Source organism: Puntigrus tetrazona, chromosome 10, assembly GCF_018831695.1.
Source record: "Puntigrus tetrazona isolate hp1 chromosome 10, ASM1883169v1, whole genome shotgun sequence".
Classification (NCBI taxonomy): domain Eukaryota; kingdom Metazoa; phylum Chordata; class Actinopteri; order Cypriniformes; family Cyprinidae; genus Puntigrus; species Puntigrus tetrazona.
This window is the reverse complement of record NC_056708.1, coordinates 3905614-3923921: the sequence shown is the minus strand read 5'-3', so window position 1 is coordinate 3923921 and position 18308 is coordinate 3905614. Positions and strand designations below refer to the sequence as shown.

The window sequence follows — 18308 nt, the reverse complement described above, 5'->3', positions numbered from 1 at the left end:
AGTCCTCTCAAACAGTGTGACAGCGGAAACCACACGCTGCCTCTCAGCCTCGCTTCTTTCACTTCAGAGCCGTCCAAAGCCCTGCCTGAAATCCACTGCTGAATTTAACCTGCGCTCAGAAGTCATTTCTTCGCAGTAGTTTTGAGATTCGAATTTTAAGACGATTGAAATATAAATACATATCAGGTTATATAAAATCTTAAAATGATTTTAGTGCATGCCAGTATGTCATATTTGAATCACAACGCTAAATGACTAACAATCATGTGATTAAAGCAAGATTAAAAAAGTATAAAATATTGTTGTACGTTGGTGTCCATAGAAATATAAAGTAAATGCTTATGCAATATAAACAGCGACGTATTTTTATATATACATTGCCACTGAAAAGACACGTTGACCAAAGCTGAATTTATTTGTTTAAAAATGCAGTAAAAGCAGCACAACTGTGAAATAATTATCCGTTTTCTATGTGAATATATATATTAATAAAAACAATTTATTCCTGTGATGCAAAGCTGAATTTTCAGCATCCTTACTCCAATCTTCAGTGTCACATGATCTTTCAGAAATCATTCTAATATGTTGGTTTCCTGCCCAAAAAATACTTAAAATAAAAATAAATAAATAAATAAAGTATGTGGTTGCAATCATTTATTTTAGCTACATTTTCAAAAACAAATGTTGAAAAATAGTCAACTAAATATTTACATATTATATTGGTTTATATTAAATTTAGCTAAAATAAATTGACTTAATAAACCACTTACCTTAAAAGGTTTTTAGTAAATTCAATTAATCTTTTTTTTTTTTCAGTGTTGAAAACAGTTAATAACCCTCATATTTTTCTGGAAACTGTGATATATTTTGTGCAAGATTCTTTGATTTTTGAAAAGAGCAGCATGAAATTAATTAACTACAAGTACTTACTATATGCTTTGGATTATGATTACTTGAATGTAATTACGCATAGTAAAAAAAAAAAGTAACCAATTTTTTTTCTAACAATCTAAAAGCCTTCTTAACACCTTCTTTATGAAGCATACAGTAAGTACTTGTAGTTAATTCATGTATCACAGTCTAATTTCTCGAAATAACAATTAAAAATCTTACCTATCCTAAACTTTTGAATAGAAGTATAAATCTAGATGACATACTGTAGCTAATAAGACAATAAGCTAATCTGGGAACACTCTTAAATATAAAGGTGCTTCAAAAAGATTCTACACTACAATGCCGTTATTGGTTCCTTTCAGTCAAAGGTTCTTTAAAGAACCATCTCTTTCTTACCTTTTTATAATCTAAGGAACCTTCTTTTTCCACACACCTTTGTTTATGAAACAGAAAGGTTCTTCAGATGCTTGAGATTCGAAGCAGCTTTATTTTTAAGAGTGTAATTCTTTACACCAGGATCATGTTTCATTTATCTCGGACTTGAAGTCCAACAAGAGAAGGGGACTCACAGGAATTTGCCATTGATGTGTGAGCTCTCGAGCAGCCGCAGCTCTGAGTCCTCACGCTCGATCTTGCCATGGAACCACGGCATCTTCTCATGAGCCGTTGTGGCTATGAGTTTCTCCAACTGAGGCCTCTGGCTGATGATAGCCTGCTCCAGAGCCGAACCCTGTCGCACAACAAACACACACACAGCTAACAAACCGCAAAAATCTGCATAGTATTCGTATAATTCAGTACAGGGGTGGCATAAATGTGTTCACGATTGCTGCAAATGTTCAAAAATATAGTAAAACAAAAACAAATTGCGCGAAAGTTGTTGTGACAAGTGAAGCATGAAATATTCACAACTTCTTTTATTCCCGTGATCTCACGTACTTCTGGCTGAAATGGTGTTTTTAACCGGAAAAAGGCAAGATGTGACTTTGATCAAGATGTGATCTGTTAGGAACTGGGTAAAGATAAATTCTGTATTATTTAAAATGACAAAAGTTGAAATTTCAGTTCAGTTTTTAAACCAACGTAAACCAATAATGAAAGTCGTTTCATGCGCAAGAAGACGAATGAATAGTAAATACAATGCTCTATCGTCTTTAAAGTCTCAAATGCCGAGAGAGCATAACTATTTAGCATTATGGCAAATTTGAACAATTCATAAAAAAGGTATTTAGAAATAAAATAAGCATGAAGGTCCTCTTAGACGTACCATCAGTGGGGCATAGCAGTAAATACAAAAATATACAAAAGACGCAGTGTATAAGTTCATCAAAAAGTTACAGTACAGCATGACTCACCACGCAAATGTGTTGCAAACCCTAAACATTTTCTGAATTGTGAAAGAAATTGAGAAATTAAGGTTACGCTTTGTTGTCCTAGTTACAGTGTAATTATATAACGTATTTACTATTATGGTTAGGGTTTGGCTTAGTGTTACTTGCATGTAGTTATGTTTAATTTAGTGTTATCATATAATAGTAGGGGCAACGCTTTATTTTGATTGTCCCTACATTGCTAGTACCTACCCAGCAGACCTTGCTAGTAACTTTCCAAGTACACGTCATCTTATTTTAACCTTACCAGTTTACTAATACTCTACTGACACTCTAACGAGAATTAGTAGATATGTAGGTGCACTTACAGTCAATAAAATATGTTAAAGGCACCATTAAAATAATGTACAAATATGTAACATTAAAATAAATGTTAAGTAAAGGGTTACACTTTATTTCGACAGCTCACTTCAGGCTATAAGCTGACATGCCAGCACATGTGAACTAGCAGTCGTTACATTATAGACTACTGGGTTGTGGTTAGTGTTAGTAGGCTAAGCTAACGTACTCACATGTTACTAATACACTCTTAAAAATAAAGGTGCCACGGAAGAATCTTTTGAAGACCCTTTCTATTTCACAAAAGGCTCTTTGTGGCAAAAGAAAGTTCTTCGGGTTCTAAAAAGATAAAAAAAACTGAAACTTTGACCGATCGGTTCTTTGCGGAACCAAAAACGTTTTTTTATGGCATCGCTGCGAAGGAACTTTTAAGCACATTTATTTTCAGAGTGTATAGCGGACACTCAAATGAAGTGGCAGTCACCTGTAGGTTCCAGGTTTGTTTGACGTACTGCCGGATGAGCTGCTCCTTGAGGTCCTCAAAGGGCCCGACTTTAGGCTCAGTGCCCCGGGGCCGGCTGAAAGGCTTCTTCAGCAGGCAGACGAGCCCGTCGGACTCCTGCGAGTGGTAGTCGATCACATCTATTGGGGTTCTGTGGGATTTTCCGCCGGCGATGGCGTACGTGTCGTTCATCTCTCTCTCGATGGTGTAGTGGTAGAACTGCCGGCCGTAGGCCACGGACAGAGCGAATCCGCCGAGGAAGCTGCGGCTCTGGCGCAGCAGGTACAGGCCGTCCCCGGCTCCTCCCTGCCGAAGGTACTCCTCCGTCTCCTCTCGTGTGATGTTGCCGAAGAAGTACGGCAGCCCCTGCACCCTGTCTGCCATATCTGTTCAACCGTCTTCCAAAGCTCAGAGGACCACGACTAACCTGAAAAACACCACGGACCTCATAAGATGTCGCACCAAAAAAAAAAAAAACGTGCTAAATTTGGTCTTACGTTCATCTCTCAAATGTGACCCTGGAGCACAAAACCAGTCATAATATTTGTACCAATAGCTAACAATACATTGTATATGGGGCAAAAATATATTTTTTTAATTTATGCCAAAGATCATGTTCCATATTTAGTAAAGATATTTGGCAAATGTCCTACCGTAAATATATCAAAATTAAATTTTTGATTAGTAATATGCTTTGCTAAGAACTTTAAAGGAAATGTTTTCAATATTTAGATTTTTGGCACCCTCAATTTTCAAATAGTTGTATCTCTGCCAAATACTGTACTAGCCTAACAAACCATACATCGATGAAAAGCGTATTTATTCAACTTTCATGTGTACACGTTTTATGTATACATCTCAATTTCATAAAAATGTACTCTTATAACTGGTTTTGAGGTCCAGGTTTCAGATTTGAACTCATAAATGAATGGTTTCAGCTCTCTGCCTCGCAAATAACTCTTCATTAAAGTCATTGACAGGTAAAAGGTCGCGGTCATCATCCAAATTCTTTCATTTAGAAAAGCAAGAACAGAGTGTACATTTCCAGAAACCTGCAGTACTCGAACAAGAAAGCCTACAAAAAGCTTACGTCTGGTCCGACCCTGACGTGACGCTAAGTGCACTTCAACATTTTCGATCACGAGTAGATCATTTCTTAGAAACTTCACACAACTGCATCTACGTACTACGTTTTTAGGGCCAATCAGAGAGACCTTTTGTAAACGAAAAGCCTATAAACCTTGCTGAGAATTCCAAATAATAACCTTTCCATAGGTGATAAAATAAATGGTTAACGCTTCATTTTAAGGACCAGTTTTCATTTTTGCTATATTCTTAACTATATCAAAGCACACTATTAATGTCTTTTTATGCATGCTCTTATTTTTAATAGCCAGTATTTAACAGCTACCTTACTATTAGCAAACTAGGAGTTTATTGGTAATAGTAAGAAAAGGCCCCTAAACTTAAGTGGTTTATATGGGCTATATGGGTGTTTGTGATGAATTTTGTCTCTCACACCTGTCAGTGGTTAATGTCACATGTTAACTTTATCGCCATCTTCGTTCTAATCTGACTGTCTGTTCCTTCAATTTTTTCGATAACTACAAAACGCCAAGCATATGTTTGTTGAATTCATTTCAATTAACTATTTATTTTCAAAACGTTTTACAGAGCTCATTATGAATTATGAAACACCGGTTTACATTTGTTTACCAGCATGACATGGTTCGTTTTCTAGAACATCCAGTGAGGTGATCTAACATTCTGGAATATTCTGACATTCTAGTACTTTCTGAAACATCGCAAAAAATTATGTCATAGAAGACAAAAATCATCCGAGTTTTAGGGCGACTCACTTTTGGTTAATGTTAAATTATTAAGCTTGTATAGGCTGACATAAGCAGTTTTCAAGGGCACTGTTTAAAAAACACACACAAAGTAATGTGATTTTTGTATTTAGCATGCAAAACTTTAGAAAGAAACATTAAAAACAAAACTTTGTGTTATTACTTGCTTGTCATTGTTAGAATTTCCCACATTTTCTACAACAGTAAACTAATAGCACAAATCGATGAATAAATTCAAACAGATTAAACTTATCTCATAATTTCACACATTGCAGCTCATGAAAACTCAAAGGGCCAAAACGTTTTAAATTTTACATCCATGTCCATTTGGAAAAAAATGCTTTTATATTTTTATGTAGCCACACTGTATGTACAAAACACGGGCGGAACATTTAAGATTATGAGAAAAGCTAACTGCAAGTTTTTTTTCTTTAGAAAATATGCTCTTACAAAGGAGATTACGCATATATATATTTCGAACTCTAACTTGGGTAAAAAGTTAAAAGACGTGCACTACTGAGAAACTAGTTCACGCAGAAAGAGGAAGCGGTCAAGTCTTTTGCAATAACATCCAGCCTTTACTACAACTTAAGCCCACTCCCATGAGACGTTTAAAGCGCTTAAAAATGATACGCGACGAGCAGATGAATCCGCTCGCAAATCAAGGTCGCACGGCTGAACGCCACACATGAAAATCAGCCATTTCATGCTTCAGCGTTACTTATTGCAACACATATAAGCGCCACAAACGATAAAAATAACTCCCAGAAAATATAATCCCGGTTTAACCTGAAACATCATGACTGTACATTTTTTCTATATAAATATATATTTATTTCCCATTATTACCAGTGATCGGAAATTACGCGAATTAAGAATTTTAAGCAAGCACTTTCCTTCTTACTTACTAAAAAGCAACCTCAGAAACAAACACTAACACGAAACCTCAGGGCCTGGTGTTCGTGCATGAAAGAGAAGCAAGTCTGAGAAGATTCATCAAATTCAACCACAAAAAGATTCCATGAAGAAACAGCCAGATTGGCTGAGCAAGAAAAGGCCAGCGTTATTGTAACCTAACAGCAGAATGCAAAGATTGTGATGGAAAATGTGGTTTTAGCTTTGTGTTGAATCGGTACATGCAGCAAAGCAGCACAATGACTTTAATAAAACATGTCTAGCTACAAAGACGTGTGCCACTGGTTAGTTTAAATATGTAGTTTATTACTAAATTATTAGTCATTTTTGTGAGCTATTATAAAATGTATTTTACTAAGGTGTCTTATTAAGACAAAATGGTGGAATAATAATATGTGTTAAGACGTAGATACACAAATAGGTTGCTCTAATGTTCGGCACTAATAACGATAATTATAATTAAAAAACGTTTGTATATATCGAAAAGTCTTAGAGCAACACTTCTAAATTATACACTTCTTTTTATATATATTAGAACACAATACAAAATGGTAACCATGCAAGTAAAATGATTCAAAATAACATGAATTTACTCATTTAGCAGTATTTGTCATAACATTTTTCTCATAATCCTGTAAGCTGTTTCCTTTTTAATTATATTTTTTAACACCAAAGCCATCTAAAATTCGGACCTCACTACACATTATGTTTATACGTCAATGCAAATATTCATTGATTCATATTAATGAATATTAATACATTATTGTTGAATTGTAACATTTTTATTTTAACCACTAATCACTCGCCTTCTTCAAAACAAATATCAGACCACAGTAAGGCAAAGAAACGTCTGATATTCTTTTGCTTTTTTTTCGCTTCAAAGTCAATAAATAATGCCAGATCAGGCAATGCCACAACAAAGTGAGATATATTTTACAGATAATTTCACTAAAACTTTTCTTACATATGTTAAGATTTACTAATACGATATTAAATACGATGCACGCTGTATGACAGTATTCTAATTGTACAACGCTGCACGTTAAATAAAATTGTATTGCAATTGTAAATTGTTATAAGGTATTCCGATTTTTTTTCTCATCGTTGACGTAATTGCTTTAATTCGCGCTAAATTCGCTCGGCCTGAAGATTTCATCCAGTTTAACAGCGCACTTGAGCACGTAATTTTACATACTACATACACAGATGTATTCTTACCTCGCAAAGTGTTCGACTCCCCTCACTTTGGACAGTCACTACATACCATGTTCAATGTTCAAAAAAGCTCTCGAACTGAACAGGATGTGGTACGACTAAAAACTCAGTGGATAGTTCAAAAGAAACGGCCAATTCGGGAGCACCAGCTCTAAAAGTAAACTGAAAGTGAGCTAACACTGATGTACTGATGTACTGGTATAAATGTTCCACCTATAAGTTGCTGTTATTGTACAGACACGAACTTCAATAAGTAAATGGAACTATATGTAGACTTCCTCATTTTGAGAAACTTCTGCCTACTTCCTTCACAATTTTTATTTTTTTTTGTGTCCTATCTTTTACTTCCTCTTCTATCTGAGAACGAAAACGTATAATAACAGATATTAAGTAAAAGGAGTTCCCCCGAGGAATAATCCTTAAGATTTTACTAAAATGTCCATTTTCTTATCAATCCTGCATTGCAGCTCATAACATTCAAATTATACTGTTTTTCAAATATAACCAAGGTGACCAAATGACGCTCCTATTTAGTACACATATTGAGATAACGATAAAAAATTGGCAATCAATAGCTGAAGCATGCGAGCCACAGCCTTCGCATAAATAGCAATAACCCCTAAAATAATGCGGAAACTAAACCGTAAATTAACGTTTAAAATGTGCAAGGTTTGTAAGAGCAGATGCGTTTGCGGCTCATTGAGCTGAACCCAACTGTAATATTTTACAAAAAACTGTTTACTTTTGCTCACAGTGTTCTGAATGCTAGTCTGTGATTATCATACTTATCATGCACATCCATTTTGTATGACTATAATAAATGCTAATAATCAATCTTGTGCTACAAATGCCAAAACAGAGGGTGTTTCATTCCAGCAGCAGAGAGAAACGCAAGGTGGCATTTGATGCTTTATGATCTATGGGAACCTGGTAAATGGTGGCAGCAATTCATTGTCTCTCTTTTTTTCTTTCTTTCTTTCCTGGAACATGCACTTGAGGGTAAATACAGTGCCTGTCAAAAGGAAATATTATTTTTTAATTTCTTTAATGAACGATTGTCTCTTCTGCTCACCAAGGCTGCATTTATTTGATGCGAAAATACAGTAAAAACTGTAATAATAACTGAATATTATGGTAAAACGTAATTGATCGATGCGATCAAAGACGATGTTTCAGCATCATTACTCCAAGTCTTCAGTGCCATCCTTCGGAAATCGTTGTAATCCGCTGATTGGAGAACGCAGTGAATTTATTAGTAATGTCAGCTTGCAAAATTTCGTCCGCTCTCAGGAGGGGGCAGCACAACGCTTTACAACTGAAACCCGTTCATAACAACCACATCTGTGATACCAATAGACGCTGTGGTTAGGAGCCGTTTATTTTCCTAAACTGATCAAAGATTATATCAAAGCCACATGTACCGTAGTCTACGCTTGGGTCGGTTATCATTTTACTGTTTGAAACGTGTCATGCAAAAATGTTAAATATTTTACAAAAATTTTTATTTTTATTTTAAAAGCATCTTGTCTGTTTACGCTGTGCTTGAAAACACATTCCACTTGAAATGACTTGCTACTGACTCTATGTACAATGCGTATGCATTAATGCTGACTAACAGCCATTATGATATTATATTGTGGAGATATAAATATTATTAAAGATAAATGCAGTAATAGATATAATAGAAATGTGTTATGCCATGCTTAACAGTTTTTTGATCATCTAAATATAAAAAAAACAAGTACGGCCGATAACCAATAAATGTTTTTCATTCGCAATAAAGTAAAATAAATATAAAATTTACATTTTAAAATGTTAGACAGAATTTACCCTGGTAAAGAATTCTTTGAACTGGATATAAAAAACCTCCTGTGATTTTTGCGGTGTAGTTAAGGAATCTGTAACTCATCTTTTCTTTCACTTTGTATATTCAAGATTATTTTTGGTAGGCGATTCTAATTTAATTTCTAAGATGTTTGGGATATTAATACAAATAGGAGTATATGATGTCATTTTTTATGTACAAGATAGGACTGATTCTAAAACTAATTATGAATTTATTATTAAAGAAATAGGCAAAATCTAAGCCATGTTGTGACTATTTTATAAAAGAAATGAAACAGTGTTGTGCTACTTTGCACAATATCAAAAACAATATTAGAAAAGCTAAAAAGACCTATGAAGCTTCATTTTGGTAATTAAATGTTACTTGTTGTTTTTTTTCCTCCCTGGTACAGAGTTTAATCTACTTTGTATTCTGTTTATTTCTACAACTGTTGTGAGATGTATATGTTTGTATATGTACATAATTGCGCAATAAAAAAACTCAAACTCAAAGTGTCTATCTAGGCATGCTGACACAGGCAGCTATTTTTACAGACATGTTATTGTTCCATCTGCAGTTAATCACAATAACAATGCATATACAATTACACATGATTATATATAATACAATTTGAGGCTGCATTACATCGACTCTGGCACCCCAACATTACAAGAAGATGATATTTTAAGCTCCTTATTTAGCCAAATCTGCAATAGCAAAGACCTTACTATAGTCTGTGTTAAAGCTGTGTTCCTCGCCCGATTGCATGACACTAAAGCAAGGAATATAACCAATCTTATGGTTAAGAATTGATATTCATGTTTTCCAGCAGTTCAAAAGGTGGTTAAAGGATTCAGTACCATGGACAGGTCTCATGATGGGATCAACTGTGTATGCACTTACTGGCAAAAATGTCTCATCCCGACAAAACCCAGTGGAACCCATGTCCATGAAGAGAACATCACGCTCATAATAGCACTAACCTATCCCTGCACAGCTCAGAGACTGACTGATGAAACCTTATCAATGTCCTTTCAAATTTTAAAGTGAGGCATTTGCACAACGTTCCTGTAAAGTTTAGCCAAAGTTGTAAAGTTGCTGCATCCTAGTTGCAGGATACTGAGAAAAAAAAGAGGAAAAGCCTCTGCCATTATACCTAAAGACATAGCTGCATTTTATTTCAAAAGCTCCGGAGGTTGCATTTGTTGGTCACGTGTGTCAAAGGTGCTGTATTATTTCAGAAATTTAACCACCACTATATTCTATAGTAATTTTTACGCCATTTGAGTCCATTTTTATAATGGTTGCTATTCAGATAAGAGACAGGCTATAAATAATGTATACAGACAAATACAGCACCCCATAAAAATGTGATTTTCTTGCCTGATTTGGTAACAGTATTATCAAAAATATGTTTTCACATATATGGTCAGTATTACAAAAAATTCGGTGTGGTGTTCATGTCTGCATGAATGCACATTGGTGTGCTTACTGTTATTTATACATTTATACGTTTTTTTTTTTTACATATACCATACACAAATCCATCACGAATCCATAAAAAATAACTAAATAAGCTTTCATGAATGTGTGGTATGTTAAGAAAAGAACAATATTTGGCTGAGATACAACTATTTGGATCTGAGGCTTCCAAAAAAATCAAATAAAAAAATAAATTGCATTTAAAATTGTCCAGATTAGCGATACACATTACTAATAAACTTTCTTATAGTTTTAATGCAGAAAATGACAAAATATCTTAAAGGCACCCGATCTTTAGTTAACATCCTAATGATTTTTGGCATAAAAGAAAAAATGTATAATTTTCACCCATACAATGCATTGTTGGCTATTGCTACAAATATAACTAATAAATAAACAATTTTGTGCTCCAGGGTCGAATATATTGCCATCGCTGTGTATTTATATTTTGAATGTTAAACATTTAAATCTCACATTTCCTAACTTCACAAAAGACTAGCCTTGTTGTTGTATTATCCATCTGTGTAAAGATAAAACAGTTTGTATTATATAAATTGCTAGCCTATACAAATAGCTAGAAGGTTACTACACACAGATGGCACCACTAAAGCTGAATGAGATGCAAAAGAAAGTAAACAAAGCCTCACAAGCACCATTAAACAGAATGTTAGCGGAATACACACCGTATATGAGGGTCGCTCATAAGGACCCACGTGTTTTGCAGCAGCGGGGGAGAAACGTCGAAATCCCTCGTGACGTCACGGGGAGAGAACAGGAGAGAGTCGGTCAGCGCCTGCAGGAAACAGCGCTGGCCCTTTAAATATCAGTCATGCCTCAGATGGATCTTTAGAGGAATCGCAAACCCCCAGAAAAGAAAAAAAAGCCGATTTCCCATCATTTCCATCGTCAACCGCGACATGACAACAGGGATTTAGAATTGCGTCTTTAAACATCGACATTTAGGTGAGTTCAGAATCGCATCTATTCAAAACCCGCGACATAAAATCTTTTGTTTTCATACCATACGCGTTACTCAATATGCACCGTGTTTATTACGCGCGATTTATTATGTAGCGAATAACTGTAAAGGTGTAGGTGACACTCACAGTTCACGGCTGGTTTCTCTTTGTCCTTTATCTTGCCTGGTTTTTCTGCGCATCCTGCTTGCGCCGTCCGTCCGACAGCACTGCATCAGTTTGCTGCCGAATAAAATAGGAATACAAAAACAGATGAAATATTTCCACTAGCCGTTTTCGCTCGCATCCATGTGCTCACGGTAGATGCTGCTCCTGTTTTGAGCGAATAAGGGAAACGTACTAATCAGGGAAACGTGCATGTCAGACTGGAAGAGGTCTCATTGGCCAGTATCTCTACTGACTCTAGTTATATGTGAAGCATTTCATATTAAAGCTGAGTTTAGTTTGATTTGAATTGCATTCATTTTTATAAGCCTTGCATGATTTATACGACTCGATACATGCATGCATTTATGTTATGACAAAGAAAATAAGAAAGTGTCCCATTTAAAGGTTTGGCTGATTTTTTGTTTAGGAGCGATGCAAATACGTTGTTTTTTTAAATTGCCAACTTTTGTTTCACTCTCAAAAATAAAAAACAAAAACAAAGCTGTCGCTGGTATGGTTCACCTTTGCGAAGCTAAAAAGCGTTCATATTTCTATCTATAATGTACATGTTAATACCTTTTAGAAATGACCGCCCATGTGACTGCTTTTGTACCCTTCGTACTTGTATTTCATGATCATTATTTTCGGTTTGGCACCATCCAGGTCATTTTGAGTGATACCATGCCAGAACAAAGCAATGATTACCGGGTGGTTGTGTTTGGAGCTGGAGGAGTGGGCAAAAGCTCTTTGGTCTTGCGTTTCGTGAAGGGAACCTTTCGCGAGAGCTACATCCCCACCATCGAGGACACCTACAGGCAGGTGATCAGCTGCGACAAGAGCATCTGCACTCTGCAGATCACAGACACCACGGGCAGTCACCAGTTTCCCGCCATGCAGCGTCTGTCCATCACCAAAGGCCACGCCTTCATCTTAGTCTACTCCATCACCAGCAAACAGTCCCTGGAGGAGCTCAAGCCCATCTTCGAGCAGATCTGCCTGATTAAGGGGGACATCGAGAACATCCCAATCATGCTGGTGGGCAACAAGAACGACGAGGTGAGCGCTCGTGAAGTGGAGAGCAGCGACGGAGAGACTTTGGCCAGGAGGTGGAAATGTGCCTTCATGGAGACGTCAGCTAAGACGAATCACAACGTCAAGGAGCTGTTTCAAGAGCTGCTTAATTTGGAGAAACGCAGGACTGTTAGCCTTCAGATCGACGGCAAGAAGAGCAAGCAGCAAAAACGAGCCGAGAAGCTCAAAGGCAAATGTGTGGTCATGTGAAAAAGCAAAACGTGCTCGGTCGTGATGCTCTGGCTAACACTGTTTACACCTGAAAACAGGATTGTTGGACACCTGTTTACACTTTTACAGGATTCAGTGAAACTCCAAAATCGTGGTAAACTTTTCCTTCTTCTTTGGAACAAAGAAGTGAAATTTTTAAGAATACGCCGGCTGCTCTTTTCCATATCACGAATTATACCATATAGTAATTGCTCTTTGACACGTTTTACAGTGGAGAAAAGCCTAGAGAATTCATGAAGTCTGCTTCAATGACTTCAGTTCTCTAGCTTGTCACGGATTGTGATGCCGCTGCAGGTTTGCACCAGATTTTAGTAACCAACCTGTTCGTCTAGAAAACAGAAAAGACAGGTTGATGTGCACAAACCCAATGGCAGTGGTAATACCCTTTCTTTTATCAGTAATGTAGAAAGCAGTAAAATCAGTCCTTACTGTACAGGCTGGGCTGCAGCATATTATTGTACTGTATAACATATATGACATCTTATATGGCAGGTCACGATCGCATATATCAGCTGAATTGTAACACGTCGAGGCATGCAATCAGTAGTGAAGGTAGTAGTCAACCAAAATAAGCTAAATGGTTGTTGCTGTTAGTTGCGTGATTTATCATCAAAGATTTAATAAAGGCTGCTGTAGTTTTATCTCCATATGCCTTAGATTTAAAGCTCGTGAGGTATTGTATCCTTTTTAGAATTCGAGTTTAGAAATGTTCTTTTTGAAAAGGCGGTTGACTATTTACTAGTACAGTATTTGTATTAAAGGATAGTACAGCACGGAAGAAAAGATCAGCTAAATTCACATAAACATTAATTAATTGTAAAATGAACACACCCACTGCAAAACAGATTTTTTTTTTGAGTATTTTTGTCTTTTTTTTGTTAGTACAAACATTTGTTGTAGCTTTTGAGTTAAAATTGCGTTTTTTTATGCTGCTGACAGATATTTATTGTTTGATTTTTTTTTTTCCACAAAACAATATTTTATGCCTTAAGACGTTTGGTTCGCTAATAAACGCATCTTGTTTGCAAGAATAGAAAACGAGACAAAAATACTAGAAAGAAAATCGGTTTTCTCAATGTGGCTGATTTGAACATTGTAAACATTAATATTAACTGCTGACAAACTGACTAATAATTGGCAGTAGTGCTTTTTCGAGTGAACTAACATGAGCTATCGACTGCTGCATTTGTATTTACGCATATTTAGTGAAAAATCAGCAAGTGCTTTTGAGAGTGATATATATATTTTGTAGTTATATATTTCTAGCATGACAGGTCTTGTAATCAAGTTCAAGTGCTATGCTGTATTGAAACTCACTTGTCTGGTTAGAGTGATGTAATCAGCTGTTTACTAACTAGAATAGCGGAGACCTTTAATGCCGTATTTAACTCGAATTTGTTGCTGGCGAGAGTTGATGGCCATATGTAGCTATTATGGATGCTTGGTCCCAAAGCTTACAGTGGGTTTCTGTTCCGATATATAAAATGTAATACCGTTTTGATGAAATGCCTGTATGGACATCATGTGTGCCTACAACTTTTTACGATTGTATTATAGATCACAAGAATAAATTATATTATGCATTTGATGCTGAATAGTCTCATTACACTCAGATGCTAATGACAGCTGTCGGGGGTTTTTTGAGTCATACATTAACTAGAAATGTATCCAACGTTTTAATGGTTTGCAGTAGAAGCCTCCTTCGTTTGAATTCAAACAATTGCGTGAAGGTCAGCCTACCAGCTGCTACATTTATGTGTGCACTTAATCAAACAGATGATGAATGGTTTGACTCCGAGCAGAAATGATGCTGGTGCGTGGGGGAAAGGCGAGGGAAGAACGTGTGTGGTATTTAGACATGTCAGAGTAATAAGCCCGCCTGCCTCATTACCGGCAAGTCAAGTGGCCTGCAGTATAATAGAGCACCTGCCAGCACTTAACAAGCATCAAGCCAGTAATGCAAGCTCTTTCACGATGAGCTCTGCCAGACTCAGGCACCATTAATCTGAGTAAAACATTCTGTTGTTTACAGAGTCAGAATAATCATAATTTATAACACCTATTTATAATGACCGCACGTGAATCCCTGATATGGGCCATTAAAAAATAATAATAATCAAGAAAAAAGCACCATGCGGCGAGTAGAAGGAACGTTTGATGGAAAGGTGTTGGTAATTGTCATATGGTCAGGTGATTTAGCTGCTTAAACTCAAATATTTAAAAATAACTACAGCACAAATCAAACCTGAAAGTTCTGCATATGCATATGGGTGCTTGATGCAGCTTACACTTGAAATGAATGACTTTCGGTCTATAGTTTGTCAGAGGTAATAGTGACTGTTGCATTCACAGCATAATAACTGTAATTTCGAGCAACACGTGACGTTCTACTGCAAGCTGTTCGCAACTTTGGACTCAGAACTATCATACTATCAATCCAACTCTCAATCCAGATTCACAAATTGTAATGATGAGTTCTACAAGGAATTAATAACCAACAAATAAGGTAAGAAAACAGAAATAATGCCTTTGTGCTTCCTTTGTTTTATCTCTGTCTTTGGGGTTTTCCTAAGCCATTTCAGCTGCAATTGGTTGTGTCATGGAAAAGTGTTGAGGGAGGTTGGGGAGTTGAACAAGTCACGACTCTCCTCTGTCTTCATGCCCATTAAACTGCAGCTGTTGCTCCTGTCGAAGCCGCAAATGCATCCTGATAGGTTCCTGATAGTAATAGACCCATGAGATGAAGGCTTTGGCTGTGGGAGATGCTGTGCCAGTAGGTTCACTGTGTAAACAAGAATACTGAAAATGGGATGACGCACATCTGGTGTTTAACTGCACCTCATCATTGGCGCTATAAATCTTCCATTACATCTGTTCACCAATGAACCTACTGCCTTCAATGTGACCGCACCAGTGCACAAAAGTACAAATGAGTCACCAGGACCAATTCTCAGTGTAATCCAAGCTCATTGTGAATGCATACCTGTGCTGCTTCTATTATATGCAGTGAGTGGAACTTAAAGTGCCTTTAAAATTTATTCTAAACTGATGAACGTGAATCTGCGCTAAGATGTTAATGCTTCACTGTTTTTATAGAGTAGGGAACACTTATTCACTAACTATGACTCTCCCTGAAATAAATTCACAATTTGCTGCTGCTAATTAATAGTAGCTAATTAATAGTAACTAGTAGGATAGTTTTTAAGTTTAGGTATTGGGTAGGATTAGGGATGTAAAATAAGGTCTTGTAGAATAAGGCATTAATATGTGCTTAATTAGCACTAATAAATTGCTAATATTCTGGTAATAGGCATGCTAATAGAGACGCTAAAATACAGTGTTACCACTCATACTCAACTGCACCATAAGCCTATCCGAAAATGTCAACTAAAGCAAACATTAGATTAAAATGCATTTGAAAAAACAAATATTTAATTTTAGCTTGCTTCTGAAAATCTTTGTGGTTTTTAATCATTTCAATCAACCGCAATGCTGTACCGGGTGCCCTACTGAGCAGGTTTACCACATCAGAAAAGCCATACACATGGACCTAGTTATGTGATTAAAAACATGAAATGCATTAATTTACAAATCATGCATTATGATATATTGTTATTATTATTGTTGTTGTTATTATATGTATTTGTTTCGGACATCTATCTTTTTTGTGGTTTAACTGTTGCATTTTAAAGCTGCAGTCTGTTAGTTTTGCTTCTATGTTTGAAAACCTGGAATTGCAGTTGCAGAATTATATTTCATGCGTGGGGTTGTGCTCTGGCACAGCTCCAGCAAGAATTAATCTAATGTTTTAAATGTGTAGCTTTCCGTTACCACACCAGTGTGAATCTTGTACTAGGTCATAGATTCTAGCCTACGTCTTGGAATATGACACAAATAAGATTTATTGTCATCTGAACAAGTAACACCTGCCACACTTTGTTCTGACTAACTGAGGAAAGTATTGGTATACCTTATTGTCAAATTATTAATGTTAACAACAGCATTGTGTGACTAAGTAGTGTGTATTTGTGTGTAGTGCTAGTAACATGCTAATCATGCTAGAATAGCAACATAGCAACACTTTAGCAACCACCCAGGGTACCTTAGCAACCTCAGAGCAACACCTTAGCAACCACCCCAGGTACCATAGCAACCACCCTGAGTGCCCTAGCAACCACACAGCAACACCATAGCAGGGTACCCCCACGTACCCTAGCAACCGCATAGCAACACCCTAGCAACCACCCCAGGTACCATAACAACCGCATAGCTACACCTTAGCAACCACATAGCTACACCTTAACAACCACCCGGGTACTCTAGCAACCACCTTAACAACCACTCCAAGTAACCTAGCAACCACATAGCAATGGCAAATCGTAGAGCATCTGGCCACTCGACAGGGCAAGAAGGAGCAGGAGCTTGCCGCCCTTCAGACGGCGTATTTACAAATGTTTGAAACCACCATCAACGCAGAGGGATGGCACCCAGATGATTGGGCGCGAGGGTTGACCCCCCTCTTAACCGGCAAAGCCCAACACACGTATTTCTCCCTTCCCTGTGAGGCCGCTGAGAAGTACACGGAACTGCGGAGAGAAATACTGGCTCGCCTTGACTTTCCCCTATCTCGGCTGCCCAGCAGTTTTACCCTTGGGAATACAACCCCCCATATTCGGGCCTGAGCTCAAGCCGCCGAACTGACCTGACTTGCACGTCACTGGCTATTATGTCAGGTAGCGAAGTGAGTCGTCGTAGACCATTTCCTGACAGCCGTTCTGCGGACCCAACAGTGGGAGCCTGGGGAGCAAGTGCCGCCATTTCCTTGGAGAGTGGTCCAGGAGTGACGCGCATTGGAGCGTAAAACCAGCTGCATTGTCCTCGAGGAGCCACCCCGTGGAGCACCAGAGGTGACCGTAAAAGTAAATGGGAAACCCTTTTGAGCCATCATGGATTCCAGCAGCGCTGTCACTTTTGTTTGGGCGAAAATCCTGGCTCCACGTCCTGAGAGCAAAGTCTTCATCCTCAACACACGACAAGTACCTAGTGCCAACCTACTGGCGATGTCGGGCTCCTGGCTCATAGAAGTGGGCGTGATGAAAGACCTACCTGTACCAGTGCTGCACGGACGGACCACCTGCTAGCCGCTGCCTCACAGCCTGCCAGCCCCAGCGGGAACCGCAGGCAACGGAGACCGGCCGGAGGACCATGACCACAACCAACATTGCTGGCCTCGACAGCGGGAGAGATGGTGAGTCTACCTCCCAAAATTCTGCACTATGTCGAGGCAAAGAAATATATTGTGTACTAAACTGTCTTGTCTTTGTCAGTACCTCTGTGTTATCTCCTGGGCGTGGCATTTGTCTCTAGGTTCCTGGTGGTTTGATGAATGCAGTTGTCTTGGACAATGCAAATGTCATTGAACCCTATGAAGTCAACAGACATCCTGATCTACATGACCATTAAAGTGTTTCAGTACCAGAATCAATACTGATAACGCTTAAATGCAAATAAAATTCTTTTGCAATTCAA

General features: G+C 37.5%; 2 protein-coding genes across 8 annotated transcripts in view; one reads left to right on the top strand and one right to left on the bottom strand.

The window, feature by feature from the left end:
• syk (spleen tyrosine kinase) overlaps positions 1-11657 on the bottom strand; it is a 23573-nt gene extending 11916 nt beyond the window's left edge. Inside the window, exons 1-4 of one of the 5 annotated variants that reach the window (XM_043250324.1) lie at positions 11460-11657; positions 11037-11197; positions 3049-3493; positions 1464-1624 (exon numbers count right to left, since the gene is read on the bottom strand). In XM_043250324.1, coding sequence (XP_043106259.1) covers positions 1464-1624; positions 3049-3450 — 563 coding nt within the window. In that variant the 5' untranslated portion in view covers positions 3451-3493; positions 11037-11197; positions 11460-11657. Of the gene's footprint in view, positions 1-1463; positions 1625-3048; positions 3494-7049; positions 7320-11036; positions 11198-11459 lie in introns of those variants that run through there. The other 4 variants (XM_043250323.1, XM_043250325.1, XM_043250322.1 and 1 more) reach the window with 4 other exon arrangements.
• On the top strand, positions 11180-18308 carry LOC122352741 (GTP-binding protein Di-Ras2). 3 transcript variants are annotated; one of them, XR_006251921.1, is made up of 3 exons: positions 11180-11316; positions 12141-18027; positions 18147-18308. XR_006251921.1 is itself a non-coding variant. In XM_043250328.1 (2 exons), the coding sequence occupies exon 2, from the start codon at positions 12159-12161 to the stop codon at positions 12756-12758; it is 600 nt and encodes a 199-aa protein (XP_043106263.1). In that variant the 5' UTR covers positions 11180-11316; positions 12141-12158; the 3' UTR covers positions 12759-18308. The 3 variants fall into 3 exon arrangements, 1 of the variants encoding a protein (XP_043106263.1); XR_006251920.1 differs by having other exon boundaries at positions 18107-18308; XM_043250328.1 differs by having other exon boundaries at positions 12141-18308.

Bases quoted from the DNA above. Each gene is read 5' to 3' on its own strand.
- LOC122352741 (XM_043250328.1), top strand. From the start codon at position 12,159: ATGCCAGAACAAAGCAATGATTACCGGGTGGTTGTGTTTGGAGCTGGA.